Below are 18013 nucleotides of genomic sequence, written 5' to 3'. Positions count from 1 at the left end.
CATTCTTAAGTGCTGGAAGCAATCTACAGCATGACCTCAAATTGTGTATATATAAGCATTCCTCCATAGCATGTTCTAACACACACAGAGTAAAGAATATAAGAGCATCTGTTCAGATGTGCATGATAACATCCATGGAATGGGTTCAAATGGTGACTCACGAATCTCACATGAACAATTCACTCACTGTCCCATCTTGCAGGCAGAACCCTCAACCACAGGGCTTACCAGCTGGTTCCTATAGTCCGGGTTTCAGATTTTCCCACTTTAGCCCCAAAACTCCTGAACCCACCCAGTTGAAGTGGGGTGGAATTTCCCAATGCTAGTAAACAACTGTAAGAGTCTGATTTAAAAGCCCCTATCGTGACTGCCAAGTTTCCTGTGAAGATTGCGATACCACCACTGCAGTGCTGACCTAAAACCCATTTCTGAGTCACTCTGAGCCCTCAAGACTTTGACTTTGTGTTTCCCAAGAGACACTCCACAACTATCTATGTTTACTCAAACATCCGTTTGGCTATTCTTCTCTGTATTAAATTATAGCTGTAGCAGCATCTTTTTTTCTGGGAACTTGAAAGAAGGGCAGGATATATGGAAATGAACCTTAACAATACCGAACGAACAGGAAGGAAGCGTAGGCCGAGCAGTCCTGGGGAACATGGGGAGGGAGTTCAAGTCCATGCTTTTTTTTTTGGTTTGCAGTCCCTTGAGATTACTGCAGCCACTGCTGCAGGCATGTGCAGACCACAGTGGCACTTTCAACTAGATAAACAACTGTCTTAGTAGTCATCTTCAAATACTAACTGTGAAAAATTTATCTAAAAATTAGTATAATTTACTAAAATTATACTAAATGACAATTTAGTTTTTGTAATAACGGATCAAAGTTCACTTCACTGTCAATCAGGTTAGAAAACAAAATAGTTTTATTAAGGACACAGACATGCAAAACAGAAAAACTCAACAGTTCTTACAATTAAAGAGAATAATAGTAGTTTTTCAGGCTGAAATTAAATACACTAGCTGGGTGCAAAAAAAGTAGCATTTCTATTTAGAATATTCACTTTTCTATTTAAAAATAAAATTAAATATTAAAAAGTATCTGGGTAAAAGTTGTGAGACAGAACTTGAATGATGCATCAGAAAATTCCCTTCCAATTTGGAAAGAAAATATTAAAAGGAAAACACAACAGCACTTACAAAGTACAGAGAATAGTGGTTTCCAGATTAAAATAATTTTCTATTTAAAAATAAAATGAAATATTAAAAAAATAGTAACTTTGATAAATATAATGCTGCGAGACAAAACTTTGATAAATATAATGCTGCATCAGAAAATTAAATTCAGAAATAAAATAAAATACTAAAACATAACTGGGTGGAAGTTGGGAGACCAAACTTTGATAAATATGCATCAGAAAACTAGCTTTTGAACTTTTGAATATGCTTATATTCTTCATGAAAGTTCGAAAAAGAAAGCGTGAAAAAGTAGGGCACATCTGGTTTTACTCACAAAGCTGTTTGTGCTGACATATAGTCATATGGAGGGGATTAAAAGGTTTTGGATAAACACCAGGTTACAGTGTTTGTGCAATAAAGTTTCTTATAATGGAATTCATGGGGACCAATGCATAGAAGAGACTTTCTCTAAAAATAAACAGTCCATGTCTAGGTTCTTGGTTTCCTGGCTGTAGGTCTGACGTCATGTTGAAGCAAAGAAGAGGGGACGTGCAACTCCAGGCAACTTTTGGCAGGATCAAGCCTGAGACAAGAGCCGCCCCCTCAGCTCCCCCTATCCTTTTTCATAGTCAACAGGAAAAACAGGGCCAGATCTCTGAGAGAGCTGTGAGAGAAGAGACAAAGAGAAGAACAGTACAGGAGATCACATTAGATGTCCAACAATCTTCCAACGCAGGACAAAATGGACAAGCAAAAACTAAGGGCTGAAATCAGTCCTCGAGTGTCCAAGAGCTCTGCGCAGCGCCTAAGCAGGGATCTCACCTGCTCCATCTGCTTGGACCTGTTTAAGCACCCGGTTTCCTTGCCCTGCGACCACACTTTCTGCGAGGCCTGCATTACGAGTTACTGGAGCAACCCTCGTGGAAAAGTCCAGGGAGGATCTGGTTCTTGTCCTCAGTGCAGGAAAGTCTTTCCAGGCCAGAGCTACCGACCCAACCGCATTGTGGCCAACATCGTGGAGAGCTACTGCCAGGGGATTGAGGAAAGTGGGGGTCGGCTGACCGGGTTGTCAGTAGAGACAGTTCCTCCGACCCCAGTTTGCAGCCGACACAGAGAAGAGCTGAAGCTGTATTGTGAGGAAGACCAGGAGCTGGTGTGTCTGGTGTGCGGGATCTCGCAGGATCACCGGGCTCACACGCTGGTGTGCGTGCAAGATGCACAGAAGAGATATCGGGTAAGAATCAAAAACATGGTTACTTACTTCCTGCAGCTCAGCTGAAAGTTAATTGTGTTTGTGTTGAACAGGCTTCTCTAACCACTTCAGCAAATGCTCTTCAAAAGGAGCTCAACACTGCCTTAGAGTGTGAGAAAGTGACTGAAGAGGAGGTGAAGAAACTGAAGGTAAGAAGAAACTAAACCTCATGCACACTCTAGCTCTTAACTGGAAAAGCCCAATCATCTAAATTCTTGAGTTTAACTTGTAGGTTCAAAAGTATATGGCCATGTTCACACAGCAGCAGAATAGGTTGTTAATATCGTATTTGAGTCCTTAATACGGTTACATTCACACACAGTACAGTTATTTACGGGTGCAACAACCGTACTCTATAACCGAACTCAAGAACTCAACCGCGTTATTGAAACACACACGCTGTGTGAACGGAACAGAACTGGTCAATTAGTTGTCCTTCCGTCATATAGTATGAGAGAGCCGCTCTGCCGCACAATTGCGCACCTACCATGTGCTGCGTAATTTTAATTTGTGGTTTCAGTAACTTACAGTTACGTAAAAATGAGCTGTGTGTCATCTGAAAGTTTTATGTCCAGTCTCCACCGGAGCCGCTTCCTCCCGTCAGTTTTGCGTTCTTCGCGTGGCTCAAATGCTTCGCTCTTCACTTAATTTTAAAAGCTGCTGTCGATTTGACTGATGAATTCACGGCTAGATTGGACTTAAGTCATGTCAGAAACTGGTAATACTTTCAGTTTTACGGACGTCGCCATCTTTGATATTGCTTTGGTCTCTGTTGCTATGGTTACTTGTAAGGAATACAGGCTTGACTCCTGTTGCACATTCATATAGACCAGGGGTGTCAAACTCCGGTCCTGGAGGGCCGCAGCCCTGCAGAGTTTAGATGCAACCCTAATTAAACACACCTGATCCAACTAATGAAGTCCTTCAGGCTTAATGAAAACTGCATAGAATGTGTGTTGGAGCAAGGTTGGAACAAAACTCTGCAGGGCTTCGGCCCTCCAGGAACTGAGTTTGAAACCTCTGATATAGACGGTATTCGAAAAGCGACTGTAAGCTGCTGTGTGAATGGGACATTTCGAGACTAAGTAAATGCGGTGGTCAATCCCAAAGATTGACAGTGATAAAATAAATAAACCCTGGTGAAACCACCTGTTGCTGGTTAAGGACCAGCATAAACCAGCAAAGGACCAGCATATGCTGGTTTTTTTCACCAGGGAAGGTTCCAAAAGAGTGTTTTTGCAGTGATGCCATAAGAACAACCATTTTAAGTCCCTTAAAGTACCTTTCAGTGAACAGGTCATAGTTTTTTTTGTGTGTGTGTGTGTGTGTGTGTGTGTGTGTGAAGAGGCTATTTATACCATTTCCACCCCCCAACATGTGTTAGGGTTAGACAGCAGTCCAAAAGACACCCACTAAATAGCAGCTCTGGTGGCATAGGTAGTAAAGTTAACCCTTTTCACATCACATATCACAGAAAGGCATTTATCTGAAATAAAAAATGAAGGAAATGATCAAAAAGTGGAAAATAACATGCCTCACAGGTGTTTATCGGTTATGGTTAGATATGGGGAGGGCTTTATTCTTAATTTTAAGAAAAGTTATAATTTACACAGTACGTTATTATTACACGCTGTTTTATAATGTACTGCAATACTGAGGTGCAGATATCTGCCACTGTTTGTACCAAGTAGTATAAACAGCATGCAACTATTATTATTACAAGAAAATACTTCTTTTTTTTTAAATAGTGTTAATACAATCTTTTGATATTTGCACTTAGCGTAAATACCATCTGTCACTCTTTACACTTTTATTTTTTATTTTTTATTTTATTAGGTGTTAACGCTGAAACCCTATTGTAATTGTTAGAATGGCCAAGGATCAGCAATCTCCACGTAAAACTGATCATGCAGACCAAACCATAAGTCGTAGAGACTTGGAGGGATGGTAGTACTCTCACCGTCTACAACATCACCAAGGCTCACCCCAGTCGGCCTGACGGGGGACTCTACAGTGATCAAAAGTTCGCAATCGCTCATAACTCCTAAACCGTTTGTCGCAGGCTCAAGTGTCTTTTGTTGCTGGAATCACATTTGTCCTTCACCCATTTGGTAATTTGTTTTTCACCAATTAGAACCAAACCATTTCTCTGGAGAGTGAATATCAATAATTGTCCAAAAAAAGTTTAACTTTCAACATTCGCCAAAACGTTTGAAAGGGGCAGGCCCGCCTTTACTAAAATGGCTGTAACTTTTGAATGGAATATCTTTGCCAAATTCACAACACATATGTAAGCTAAATCTGAGGTCATATGAAAAAAGTTGCGGAGCTTGGCCACTTGGTGGCGCTATAAGAGGGGAAAAAAAACATAACGGCCATAACTATGAAACTATTTATTTTATTAAACTATCCTATCAATGTAAAAATCAGTTCGTAAGGTCTTGGTCCAAAGTGCCACAAGTGTCTATAAGGACATTTGCGTATCTCAAAAAACATGGACCAGTGAACTTTGAGCACCTATTAGACAAGGTTAACGGAGGCAGATCGGAATGAAACTTGGTGGGCCTATTTGACTCACGGCTCTAAAGGGCTGTGAGAAATTTGAAATAAATTGGCCAGTGGGTGGGCGATATTACATTTGTCAAATGCGTAAATGTATATTGCACATTTTTGCACACATACGCACAATCTTTGTATCAAAAGATAGACCTCCTCATTCATTCTAAACAACTTTGCCTCTAGAACTTCTGCTGTCAATCAAACCATTTGTTAAATGATTGAGAGGATGTAAAAAACCTACTTTTGAATTAGTCCTATTTTTTTTTTTACTCAATCTGGAAAAAAAACACAGCTGTGCAATTCTCTGGACTCTTTAGGTTAATAATGATAAATAAATAATAATAATATAAATAAATAATAAATAAATAATAATAATAATAATTAAAAAATCCTTACCTTTTGGGAAACTATAATGGGGTCATTTAGAAAAGGGGTCTGTCCGAAGATACTTAAAAGCCTATAAAGCCTAAACAAAAACTCAAAACTTCATGAAACCTGGTGAGCACATGCGACAGGTGATTCTAAACAAGCATGGGAAATTGGACCACAGCTGCTGCTATAACAGTCATAAATGTCAAAAACATCATATTTCTATGGTAAATTACGTGTATTAAAAATACTTTTTAAAATCATTGATTTAGGTAGGTACAGGCTTGCTAAATAACATGCAATGTCCTTTTTATATGTGCTTAAATACCTTAAAGCATTTAAATCCTGGTAATCGTTCCTTGCCGCTACAATTTTTATTTTATTATTGTTATAATTTTTTTTCAGTGATTCATCAGTGCTTAAAGGAGAAGTCCACTTCCAGAACAAAAATTGACAGATGATGTACTCACCCCTTGTCATTCAAGATGTCCATGCCTTTCTTTCTTCAGCCATAAAGAAATTATGCTTTTTGAGGGAAACATTTCAGGATTTTTCTCCATATAATGGACTGGTATGGTGCCCTGATTTTGAACTTCCAAAATGCAGCTTAAATGCAGCTTCAAACAATTCCAAATGTGGTTGTATCCCAGCCATCTTGTGAAATGATCTGTTATTTTCATAAAAATAATACAATTTACTTTTTAATGTCAAACACTTGTCTTGTCTCACTCTGCCTGTTTTTTTTCCGGTTTTGTTTTGAAATGATTTTTGAAGTTAAGGGAGAAAATATGATTGGAGTTTTTCGACATACCCTAACTGTCTTGAGGCAGAATACACAGAGTTCAGGGAGAGCAAGACAAGACGAGCGTTTGAGATTAAAAAGTATATAAATTGTATTATTTTTATGAAAATAACCGATTGTTTCACTAGATAAGACCCTTCTTCCTCGGCTGGGATTGTTTACAACCGCATTTGGGATCGTTTGAAGCTGCATTTAAACTGCATTTTGAAAGTTCAAAACCAGGGCACCATAGCAGTCCATTATATGGAGAAAAATCCTGAAATGTTTTCCTCAAAAAACATAATTTCTTTACGACTGAAGAAAAAAAAAAAAGACATGAACATCTTAGATGACAAGGGGGTGAGTACATTATCTGTACATTTTTGTTCTGGAGGTTGACTACTTCTTTAAGATTCACCAAAAACAAAAAAGAACAAATTAGGCTCCATTCTGCTAAAAAAAAAGCCATTTTTCATTATCCATTCAATTTCAATACATTTTTTTCTAAAGTATTCTGTGTCAAAATGCAAGCTGAATTCCAACTCTAATGCAGAACATCACCTCACATTCTCTTGTTTTTCTACCCAGGACCACACTGCAGACCTGAAGCAGAGAATCGAGGCACAGTTCAGCGAACTTCATCAGTTCCTGTATCAGGAAGAGAAACTCCTGCAGGTCAAGCTGAAGACGGAGGAACGTCGAGAGCTGATAAGGCTGGATGAGCACAAGGCCCTGCTCAGCGTGGAAATATCACGCCTGCGCAGAGCTGTGAACGACATCGAGGACAAGCTCAGCGAACAGGATCCTTACACTCTACTCAGGGTGAGTACAAAGCCACACGTCACACTGACAGATATCTGTAAAACCAAAGGGACCAAAAGACATTTATTTTCATTGGGAGGTGGTGATTTGAGGCCAAACTAGAGCATCAGATTGTTGGCAGTGGTTGTGCAGACAGTGACGCTTGTGTAACCCAGCACCAGATACAGTTGGATACTGTAGTAGAGGAGAATATTACGATGCCTACTTATAGTCAGTTGCACAGCAGCCTGCTGACCTCCAGTGATTTGCTCTCAGTGTGAATGTGCTTTTTAATGAAAGACATAAACACATAAAAATAGATTCTTGATTCTTCTTCATTTCTTTAAATGTTAAAAGATGTATTAATGATGTAAAAACTAGGCATTTAGGATCTGAAAAGAAAATATATATTATTTATAATATATCTAAAATGATCATTTAAATAGTTAACTGCTAACAGAAAGCTCTGTGGGATATCACTTGGGTCCACACAGGATACAAATGTAATGATCTCACCCTTGCAATAGGAAGATAATGCCATTAGTGCAGCACAAGGGGATTTTCCAGAGTCGCAGATGAAAAAAAAGGAGGTGTAGCTTAGTTTTAAACACTGATCTCATGCGGAAAACTTCTGTGCCTGCCTCTCGAACTGAGCCAATTTCATCAATCCCCCTTTTCCTGTCTTTTTTGCAGAGTATAAAGGGCCTGCTTCAAAGGTGAGAGACTTCTGGATCTGTTACATTTAATATTTTCATGAGGAAGTGCTTGAATTGTTTTTGTGTCTGGGCTTGTGTTGTTTCAAGCAGGCAGCCACCGAAGTTTGAGAAGCCGGCACTGACCCCGCCCAGACTGTGTGAGGGCCGCTTCGCCGGGCCCCTGCAGTACAGAGTGTGGAAGTCACTGAAGGGAAGCATCTATCCAGGTTTGAGAATGATCCTAAATGAAAAATGAACTTAAAAGGTTACGCCATGCCAAAATAAAAATGTTGTCTTTAATCACTTACCCCCATGTCGTTCCAAACCCGTAAAAGCATGGGGGTAAGTGATTAATGACAAAACAAATTCATTACGGGGCAGAGTAACCCTTTAAGTACAAATTTTCAAATGTTGAATCATGCTGTGTAAAATGCATAAAAATAAAACGGACTAATTCAAATAACCAAAAATGCTGAAAATTTTTTACTCTCAGGCCATCCAAGATGTAGTTTTTTCATCAAAACAGATTTGAAGACATTTAGCATAGCGTCCTCCGCTCAGCAGTGGATTCCTCTGCAGTGAATGGGTGCCGTCAGAATGAGTCCAAACAACTGATAAAAACATCACAATAATCCACAATTAATCCACATGACTCCAGTACATCATTTCACATCTTGTGAAGTGAAATTCTGCATGTTTTTAAGAAACAAATCTATCATAAAAACATTTTAGACTTAACCATCTCTCACGGCCAAAATACCAGACCCAAATCCAAAATAAAGTATTATTATATATTATAGATTCATAATTTAGTCAAACGTTGGTTTGAAGAAAGAATTTTTTTTTTTCTTACAATCATGCAGCTTTTCACTTCACAAGGCACTGATTGACTGGAGTTGTGTGGATTACTTGTGGATTATTGTGATGTTTTTATCAGATGTTTGAACTGACGGCACCCATTCACTGCAGAGGATCCATTTGTGAACGTGATCTAATGCTCAACATTTTTCAAAATATGTTCTGTTCAAGAATAATTTTTTTTAGCAAATTTCTGGGATGCATACACTAACTACTACATTGTTACCCTTCAAGTTCCCTCAGCCATCACATTCAACTCCAAAACAGCCAACCCCTGGCTCAGTCTCACATCTTCGCTCACCTGTGTGCGCTACCAGACCTTCAACAATGCGGTGCAGGACAATCCACAGCGATTCAACGCAGCGCTGTCTCTTTTGGGCAGTCAAGGGTTCACTAAAGGCCGGCACTACTGGGAGGTGGAGGTGTACAGCAGCACCGTGTGGACCGTAGGAGTCGCTCGTGAATCTGTCACGAGAAAAGGCGTGATCAATACCATGCCTGCCAATGGCTTCTGGACGCTCTCACTATCGTATGGAGTTCAGTATATGGCCGGGACATCTCCGCCGACATTGCTGTCTTTGGAGGAGCCGCTGGCGAGGATCGGCGTGTATCTGGACTACAAGAGAGGCCTGGTGTCCTTCTACAATGCCGAGAGCATGACGCACCTCTACACCTTCAAGGACACCTTCACCGAGACCCTCTACCCTTATTTTAACCTGGGCTTCTTGGATAAAGTGCATGAAAATGAGCCTCTAAAAGTATTCTTACCTAAAATCTGAATTTTTGTTATTTTCTTCGTTCATGATATTAATATTTCTTTTACATATATATATATATAAAACACCAGGCTGGACCTGGATATTTTAAGTTAAGCTATTTTAGAAAAGACATAGGAAAAAAAATACCGTCTTATCATACCAGTGGGTTAGTGGAGGCACATGGAAAATGAAACCAAGTCTTCAAAAACGGATGGAAACTATGGCTTATGACCCTTTCCCACATTAAAGCTACCAAGCATAAGTTACCCCCTTACCTGGTAGATATCAAATATTCTACACGTTTCTGTGATATTTCTAGGTTTTATAAACAAAGGGGTGAGGATTTGTCTGGTCAGCATGGTCCAGCCAGCCCCTGCTGGTACATGGTCGTAACTACACCTTTTTCTCCATTGACAGCTAATTGGCTGTGTATTTTAAGCTACATATCATCAGAAGAATTTCAGTATATTACAGTATTTGTTTAACCATTGACTGGTTCTTATTAGAGGATCTTAAAACCATTAAAACAGACTTATATTTTCCTCTGTTGGCTGCTTTCAATATAACAGAGTTATTAGTGAGCACAGATGACCACAAGCATACTTCCACTGCCACAGTCGGAATGCTAACAGCTGTACTTCAGACCTCAATGCTGTAAACAGCAAAATTCAGGTTCAGGTTAATGGCACCAGTGCAAACTTAGACTTACAGAAGCTTAAAACTAGGCTTCTGTGCAAAAACAAACTTGGTTCTCATTCAAATCCTGCAGAAAAAGAGAAAATATATATGTAAAACACACTCAAGATCACTTGATCTGGAAAAAAAAAAGGACGTCTTGCAGATGTAAATGCAGACGTCAAATAGACATCTCTGTGATGTACGTGTGCTATCAGGGTGATAAATCACATCAGGCTTTTTAGTCAAAGGATGATGGGCACTTTAGTCTAAAATCTACAAGCCTAATGATTTTATAACATTTTTATACAAGCATGTACAATTCATGAAAGAATTTATTAAAAACTATAAACAAAAGGCTTTTGCTTCGTTTTTACTGTCTGGTTAAGGTTTAACAAAATCTTTCCTGCCTCAAGGCTTCATAAGATGCATGCAAGTATCATCAGTAACCACAAGGGGGTGCAATTGTACTCTTAACGCGCTCCGTAAGCCCACACGGAAAGATGGAGGAGTACCCACGCTGACTGACTGAATCAGCGTCTCGTTTCTAGGAGCTGCAGAGTAAAAATAATTAGACCCACGCCAAATCCCTTGTTTTTCAACTTTATAATTAGACACAGTGACAACAAGTAATTCATGAAATAGGAAACTTACACCACACAATGAGTAACTCTGATCTGACTGTATTTTGCCCGGTGGGGTCCCACTTACACAACTAAAATCTTAGCTATATTGATGGTTATGAATGTAGTAATACAAAAGCCCTGCAATTACAGAGTAAATAACTCGACGTGTGGCGTACGTATGTAATAATGGACGTCAGCTGCACGACTTATTCAAAGTGAATGGAAATATACCTTTTTTTTCCAACAAGCAAACTTGTACTGTTGTAAATTTTAAAACGAGTAGTTTCCAGCCATGTTAATATATAAGACGTTAGTCTAGTTTTGAAATTATCACTGCGCAGCACACACACACGTCAGGTTGTTTACGTGAGGAATTATATCTTCCGGCGGAAGGATAGCATTTAATGATTTTGCTGAATTGAATGATGGATAAAATAAACCACAATTCAAAATTGTGTCCTTGAGATTTTATTATGTATTAATTGTTGCATAAAATAAATAAACATGAGGCAGTGTTACACTGAGCCCGGTTTAAGAGCGTCTCCAAGCTGACAAGCTAAAGAGTCCCAAACCCCTTTAAAACTAACCAACTGACCAACCTGACCAAAACTAGAAGACTAGAAAAGATTAACTAAACAAACTAATATGTTTTTAGCCAGGTTGGCCCATCCTATTGAAAACCAGCATATGCTGGTTAGGTAGGTTCTGATGCTGGTTTTAGCTGGTTTATGCTGGTCCTTTGCTGGATTGTGCTGGTCCTAGCTGGTCATGTGCTGGTCCAGGACCATCTTAAACCAGCTAAGGACCAGCAAAGAGCCAGCATAAACCAGCAAAGGACCAGCATCCCAGCATCAAAACCTACCTAACCAGCATATGCTGTTTTTTTCAACAGGGCACTACTACACATTGGACTAGTTCAAGGCTTCAGGATTAACATCATAAATGTAACATTCCCTTACGAAAATTAACCATGTTTTTACTACAAATAAAACCAAAAAACAATGGGTACTATATTAAACCATGGCAACTATTAAATAAACCATGGTTTTGGCATTCTAACCATAGTTTAAACTGTAGTAAAACCGGTTTTACAAATGGTAATCTATACGCCAAACTACCATTGTTACTACACTTTTACTATAATAAAACCATGGTTAATTTTCATAAGGATTATAAACAAGTTGTTTCGAAAGACCAAGATTTCTGATAAAGTTTGTTCTGTGTACTCAAATTATGTTTATTAGTTGCATAAATATTAGTCGCAACATTTTTGTTTTACAGTTCATTGCTTCAGGTGAACAATATTTAATGTCATATAATTTAAGTCTAGCAGTCGGAATAATCATAATGTACAACTGTCATGTAAGAAATGGTGCTAGAATTGCTTTTTACAAAAGATATAATCCTTGTAATGATCACTGAATGATATTTTATACATTTCCAAATTCAAAAGCCACCAGCCTAGATGTGTGGCAATAAAGAATCATGATTTGTGGATTTCATTATTTAATTTTATAATAAAACAACAACCTAAAAATCTTAGATTCTAGCCTTTGAGGAACTGAAGATATCTCTGGGAGGCAAAAGTGCATCAGGGCACTTTGAATCTAATTTATCCTTCCTCCTTGACTTGGAGTCAACAAAGCTCTTCATACTTATAATATCTGCCACTCAGATGTTCCATTTCCTATAGAGTTTTCAATGGATCCTTTGAAGTACGACTGGGCAAATTATGTTGCCATATCCCTACATCAAGTGTGTTCTCCCAGGATTTCGAAAGGGTTTGGTACCACTAGGTCGTCTTTGCAGTCCGGAGGGGAGGTGAACAAGGGGCCCCAGCTGGCATCACTAACACAGTGCGCAGGAGGTATCAGAGGCCCCTAATTGCTATGTTCTCTGGAGCTCTTTCTGTCATTAAGAACTCACTTACTAGTGTGCAAGGTGTCCTGGAACTTGGTGCTTGTGTACCGAACATGGAAACCTTTCTTGTTGATCGTGTCATCTGAGTGAAATTTGATGACAATGGCATCACCAGCTGAGTAGATCTCCTCTGGCGGCTATAAATGATAAAATTATTGAGATAAATAAATCAGTGCATTGTAAACTGTGTGGATGTTTAAAAGCATAATTGTTTATGTTGGATCTTAAGTTTTGATTTTACCCCAGACCCACAGTAGCGCCCCAGCCTGGGTGCTTTGACATCAGCGCCATCAAACAGCTCTACGTAATCATATCCGCAGTCTGCTTCCTCCTCAATCTCAAAAGTGTGAAAGATGAGCTCCACCCCGTAGCCCTTTTCCGCTGAGATCACCCACTGGCAGTCTGAAGCTCCGGGATAGTTGTTGTCACCGAACTGAGCGTGGGAATACAGATCCTTGGTCTTTATCTCTGCCTTCAGACTACCACCACACTCTGAGAACAAGAGCGATTTACGTTAACTGAAATCAAACGTTCATTATGGAGAACCTTAGGACTTCTGAGAGAAAAAATACCTGCTGAATGAGAGGCCTTAAAACCCCTCTTCTGTACCGAGTTATCTGAGAAGAATCGCAGGAACATGCTATTGCCACTGGAAATGACAGGTGATGGCTTTTTACTCCCACAAAAGCGACCAAAACTGGTCGCTCTGCCAGTTGGGCCATCATATATCTCCAAGTGGTCATAAGCACACTCCTGATGAGCTTCCATGTCAATCTCGTCAAAAGCCTGTGGGAGAGAATACAATTTAATCTGGTGGAATGGTTTTATAAGAGTATAATTTATCTTTAACCATTCATTTTATCTGGCTGAATGATCCAAGTACCACTTTAATGCGGTGGCCTGGAGTGGTGGATAGGGTCCATGTGCAGGCCTTCTTGCTGGGGTATTTATCCGGCCAGTTTGGACTTGTAATAATACCAGAAACACTGGTAATGGCTTGATCACAGCCCACTGAAAGCACAGATCCATGAATGCAGAATTAGTGAATGGATGCATAATATTGCTGTATAGATTAAGATATGTCAAACAAAAAAATCTGTAAACTTAAAGGGATAATTCACCCAAAAATAAAAATTCTGTCATTAACTACTCAACCTCATGTCGTTCCGAACCCGTTCATCTTTGAAACACAAATTATTATATTTTTGATGAAATCCAAAAGCTGTCTGACCCTCCATCAACAGCGACGCAACTGACAAGTTCACAGCCCAGAAAGTTACACTCTAAAAACTGCTGGGTTATTTGGGTTGGTTTTAATATTTTTACCCAGGTGCTGGGTACTTTTCTGCAATCTAAAAAATGCTGGGTTATTTTTTCTAACCTAAATGCTTGGTTTAGAATGTTGGGTCATTTTTTTGGGTTATTTTTAATATTTCTTACCCGTGCAAAACATAAATTTATTTGTTATAATACAGAATTTAATTAAATCAGATGTTAAAATATGTTCTCTAATGTCAGTAATGTTTGTTTATGGGCAGGTTATGGAGTCAGTCAAGACATCTTTCAGCTACGAGTGAAATGTGAGGCGGCAATCTGAGGTTCATAGTTCCCCTGGCCAGCAGCAGCTCATCACCGGCTTAGATTTTGCCGACACACCGGCATGAGAATTAGCACTATTTTGGTGAAAAGTGATTACAGAGAATGCTTGAATACACTTAAATTAAAATGTTTGTTAAATGAGTTTAAATGTATGTAATATTGTCAACTATGCTGTTTTCACCCAAATAAATTCAATTTGTCTTATATTTTTCTCTATGGGTGTTCTTGCTTAACAATAAATGTGAATCTTTTGATTATTGCGGTTGCCTGTAGAATTATATGTGATTTTTAATTTCCAGCCCATTTTAAGCCAGCAATTTAATATTTTTTAAACAATAGTTGACTTAAATAAAACAACCTAGCATGTTGGGTAAAAACATTTAACCCAACCAGCTGGGTCAAAATAACCCAGCATGTGTTCTGTCCAAATAATTACCTAGCGATAGGTTGCCAAATAACCCAAGTTGGGTTGTTTTTAATCCAGTATTTTTTAGAGTGTAGTAAGAACATTAAAACGGTCAATGTGAGAAGTGTAATTTTATGAAGCTACAATAATAACTTTTATGCCCTAAGAAAACAAAAACAATGGCTTTTTATTGATGTCCTTGCTACCTTTCTGGGCCTTGAACATGTCAGTTGCGTTGGTGGCAGGGTCAGAAAGCTCTCTGATTTCATCAAAAATATCTTAAGTTGTGTTCTGAAGATGAGCGAAGGTCTTACGGGCTTGGAACTATCCCTATAAGTCACGATAGCCTCATAAAGGAATAGTTCCAATTAACCTCCAGGCATTCTATGTGTATATGACTTCCTTTTTTCAGACGAATCCAATCGGAGTTATATTAAAAATGATCCTGTCACTTCCAAGCTTTATCATGGCAATAGGCAGGTGTTTCTCTTCATCAGTCCAAAACAAGTCCAATAAAGTGCATCCATCCATAATAAAAAGTGCCTCACACAGCTCCAGGGGGTGAATAAAGGCCCCCTGTAGCAAATCGATGCATTTTTGTAAGAAAAACGTAAGAATCACTTTAATCTAGCTTGCCCCAATTAGTCGTACACGGAAGTTGCTCTGGGCGGATGACGTAGGATGTTTACATTGCATATGCGCCAGTGAGTTTCGCACAAACCAATGTTTGTTTACAGGAGCAAAGCAAGCAAAGTTTCCTTACTTTAGCAAAGGAAAACCAGTCTCCTCTTGGTTTTTATCTTTACAAATCGCCATTTCAGACCTCTAATTCATGACTGATGCTGTTGCTGGTGCTGTTTACCTATCTCCACGGCGTGTTCGCCCTCATCACCTCTTATGCCATCCGCCCGGAAAGGCTTCAGTAAACGAATAGTTGACACAAGCTAGATTAAAATGATTCTTACATTTTGAATATAGATATTTCCTTACAAAAATGCATCTATTCACTACAGGAATAGATGTTTTGGACTGATGAAGAGAAACAGCCACCCATTGCCATTCTAAAGCTTGGAAGTGCCAGGATAATTTTTAATATAACTCCGATTGGATCCGTCTGAAAGAAGGAAGTCATATACACCTATGACGCTTGGAGGGTGAGTAAATAATGGGCTACTTTTCATTTTTGAGTGTATGATCCATTTAAAGTTCAAGTTTGAGGAGTTTACAAAAAAGCTAAAGGAAGTGTTTTCAGGGCTGCCTTAGAGCAATAACTAAACTGCACTTTGCAAAAAACTCAGTACCTATATGACTTCAAAAAGAATACAGAGCTTTGAAGTATTTATTTTTGCCTTTTTTGTGTTACAATCCAAATGAATGCTTTCACAACCTCAGGAAACTCTACTGTATTTTAGATTTATCAAATAATCGTGTCCCTGCCTTTCTAATCAGTTTATTTCACACAATACAAATATTTTGTAATATAAGAATGACTGGTAATGTGATGTCAAGCCAGACCTTCTTTGCAGTCATGTTTATTGCTGTGCAACACAAAGCCGCTGCGACACTGACAGCTGTAGCTCCCATATGTGTTCACACACTCGTGCTGGCAACCTCCATTCTCCCTAGAACACTCATCCATGTCTGTCAGAGAAAAAGGGGAAGCACACTATTATGTAGTCTGTTGATTGACACAAGACAGCGAAAAAAAGAGTCGGCAGCATTTGTGTATGCTATTAAAAAAAAACCTTGACAGATGCCCACAGACTTTCATTGTAAGTGCATTACTGTAAATTAGATTTTTGTGCATAGTTACTAGCTGAAGGACATCTTGACATAACACTCAAAAGTTACTGTTTGCACAGTTGAATTCAGGATTTTAAACCGTTAGAAAACACATCAAGGCTGTTTGAAATGTATTTATGTTGTTTGTTAGCTGATTAACGGCAAGTTGAAAATAATAACCACAGATCACTCTCATGCTCACCAGAAAAGAACTGAGCTTTAAAGCCTCTCTTGGACACGGTGTTGTCCGATTTGAACTCAACACGCATACTATTGAGCTGGGACGTGATCGCCTCTGGTTTCTCTGTGCCACAGAATTTCCCATGAAGCTTTGCGTCAGTGGACAAGCCGCTGTGTACCTCAACGTAATCGTATTTACAAACCTGTGAACAGACGACAACAACAAATGAATAGTCATTGCGGTCAAAGATCATTTCGTTTTGGCAACGAGTCACAAAATCTCCATCACTGTCAACTTACATCATTCCCCTCTATCTCAAAAGCGTCGAAAAGCAGAGTGATACGGTACTGCACCGGGGCAATGAGCTGCCACACGCAGTTCTTGTTGGGTGGGTATTCCTGTGGCCATCCTGGACTAGTGAAGGAGCCATTGAGTTTGGAGATGAATCCACCACAGGCAGCTGCTGGGATCAGATGAAGGAGCCATTATTATGTTTGCTTGACAGACATGGCTTGACCGCCAAGCTAACAAGCAAAGAAATATGCACGACAGAAATTTTGCTGCTTGCAGCAACTCAATTATTAATCTTAGCCAGTGTCAGAAACATCAAAGTTGGTTACGAATCTAAAGAAAACTGAACACAGTACAAGCATCAAAGAATCTATTCATAAACACTCAATGGCTTTAAGATGCAAATAGTCCATGCAAACCAAAAATGCTTGCTTAGTTTATGTATTAATAAATGCATGAGCAGCTTTGAATGAAGATGCCTATTAAAACTCCATATTACTAGAAAAGGCAGTGTCTTTGTTTTCTCATCAGTGAGCTTTCAACATAGAGAAGAGATCTCTTTCTCTGATTGCTGTGTGTACTGGTTTACTTGTGATTTACCGAAGCCCTGTTTGCATGATCATTATTCCTCCTATGATTATCTTACGTGAAACAAAATTGGGACATTGATTGACCAAAAATTCCATTTTGGATAAACACTATAAACGCAACACCTTTTTCAGTATAATAAATATAACTACATTCCAGAGTTGTTATGGAAATATTTTTGTTACTTAAAATATAAAAATCAAATCAGAATAATAATAAAATCTAAAAAAAAAAAAAAAAGGTAAGCTTTGTTTCCAAGACAATATTTCCCATTTTTATTTAGTTTAACTTCATGTACTAAAAACAAAACAGACATACATATATACATAGATATATATATATACACACATACATCTACACATATATACACACACACACATACATACATACATATAGTAGCCAGAAAGAAATGCTAATTTTAAAGAAATACGTCAGATGGACTTAGAGGCTTTTGCATCTGAACTCTTCATATTATATATATATATATATATATATATATATATATATATATATATATACACACACACTATACACACATATACTTACACACACACACAGTTAGCCATGTTTTTTGAGATACGCAAATGTCCTTATAGACGCCTGTGGCACTTTTGACCAAGACCGTGCACAGCGATTTTCATGTTGGTAGGACAAATGTTTGTATAGGTATAGCCATTTTTATGTTTTTTTTCA

The 18013-nt window shown here is 38.7% G+C and overlaps 2 protein-coding genes across 3 annotated transcripts in view; one reads left to right on the top strand and one right to left on the bottom strand.

The window, feature by feature from the left end:
• The first annotated feature begins 1776 nt into the window (after positions 1–1776).
• On the top strand, positions 1777–9898 carry trim69 (tripartite motif containing 69). 2 transcript variants are annotated; one of them, XM_051120793.1, is made up of 6 exons: positions 1777–2413; positions 2485–2580; positions 6729–6962; positions 7635–7657; positions 7745–7863; positions 8729–9898. In XM_051120793.1, exons 1-6 carry the CDS (start codon positions 1892–1894, stop codon positions 9271–9273), a joined length of 1539 nt encoding a protein of 512 aa, XP_050976750.1. In that variant the 5' UTR covers positions 1777–1891; the 3' UTR covers positions 9274–9898. The 2 variants fall into 2 exon arrangements, with proteins under 2 accessions (XP_050976750.1, XP_050976751.1); XM_051120794.1 differs by having other exon boundaries at positions 1778–2413; positions 7748–7863.
• Positions 9899–11005: 1107 nt separating this feature from the next.
• bmp1b (bone morphogenetic protein 1b) overlaps positions 11006–18013 on the bottom strand; it is a 33152-nt gene continuing 26144 nt past the window's right edge. Inside the window, exons 15-21 of the mRNA XM_051121640.1 lie at positions 16741–16904; positions 16463–16643; positions 15994–16119; positions 13357–13484; positions 13046–13259; positions 12715–12965; positions 11006–12610 (exon numbers count right to left, since the gene is read on the bottom strand). Coding sequence (XP_050977597.1) covers positions 12476–12610; positions 12715–12965; positions 13046–13259; positions 13357–13484; positions 15994–16119; positions 16463–16643; positions 16741–16904 — 1199 coding nt within the window. The 3' untranslated portion in view covers positions 11006–12475. The remainder of the gene's footprint in view (positions 12611–12714; positions 12966–13045; positions 13260–13356; positions 13485–15993; positions 16120–16462; positions 16644–16740; positions 16905–18013) is intronic.

Source organism: Labeo rohita, chromosome 10 (assembly GCF_022985175.1).
Source record: "Labeo rohita strain BAU-BD-2019 chromosome 10, IGBB_LRoh.1.0, whole genome shotgun sequence".
Taxonomy (NCBI): domain Eukaryota; kingdom Metazoa; phylum Chordata; class Actinopteri; order Cypriniformes; family Cyprinidae; genus Labeo; species Labeo rohita.
The sequence above is the reverse complement of the archived record's forward strand: the minus strand, read 5'-3'. Positions and strand labels throughout refer to the sequence as shown.

Coding starts and splice junctions, on each gene's coding strand:
- trim69 (XM_051120793.1), top strand. CDS start 1,892: ATGTCCAACAATCTTCCAACGCAGGACAAAATGGACAAGCAAAAACTA. Junction 6,963..7,634: donor ATCCTTACACTCTACTCAGG/GTGAGTACAAAG, acceptor TCTTTTTTGCAG/AGTATAAAGGGCCTGCTTCA. Junction 7,658..7,744: donor ATAAAGGGCCTGCTTCAAAG/GTGAGAGACTTC, acceptor TGTTGTTTCAAG/CAGGCAGCCACCGAAGTTTG.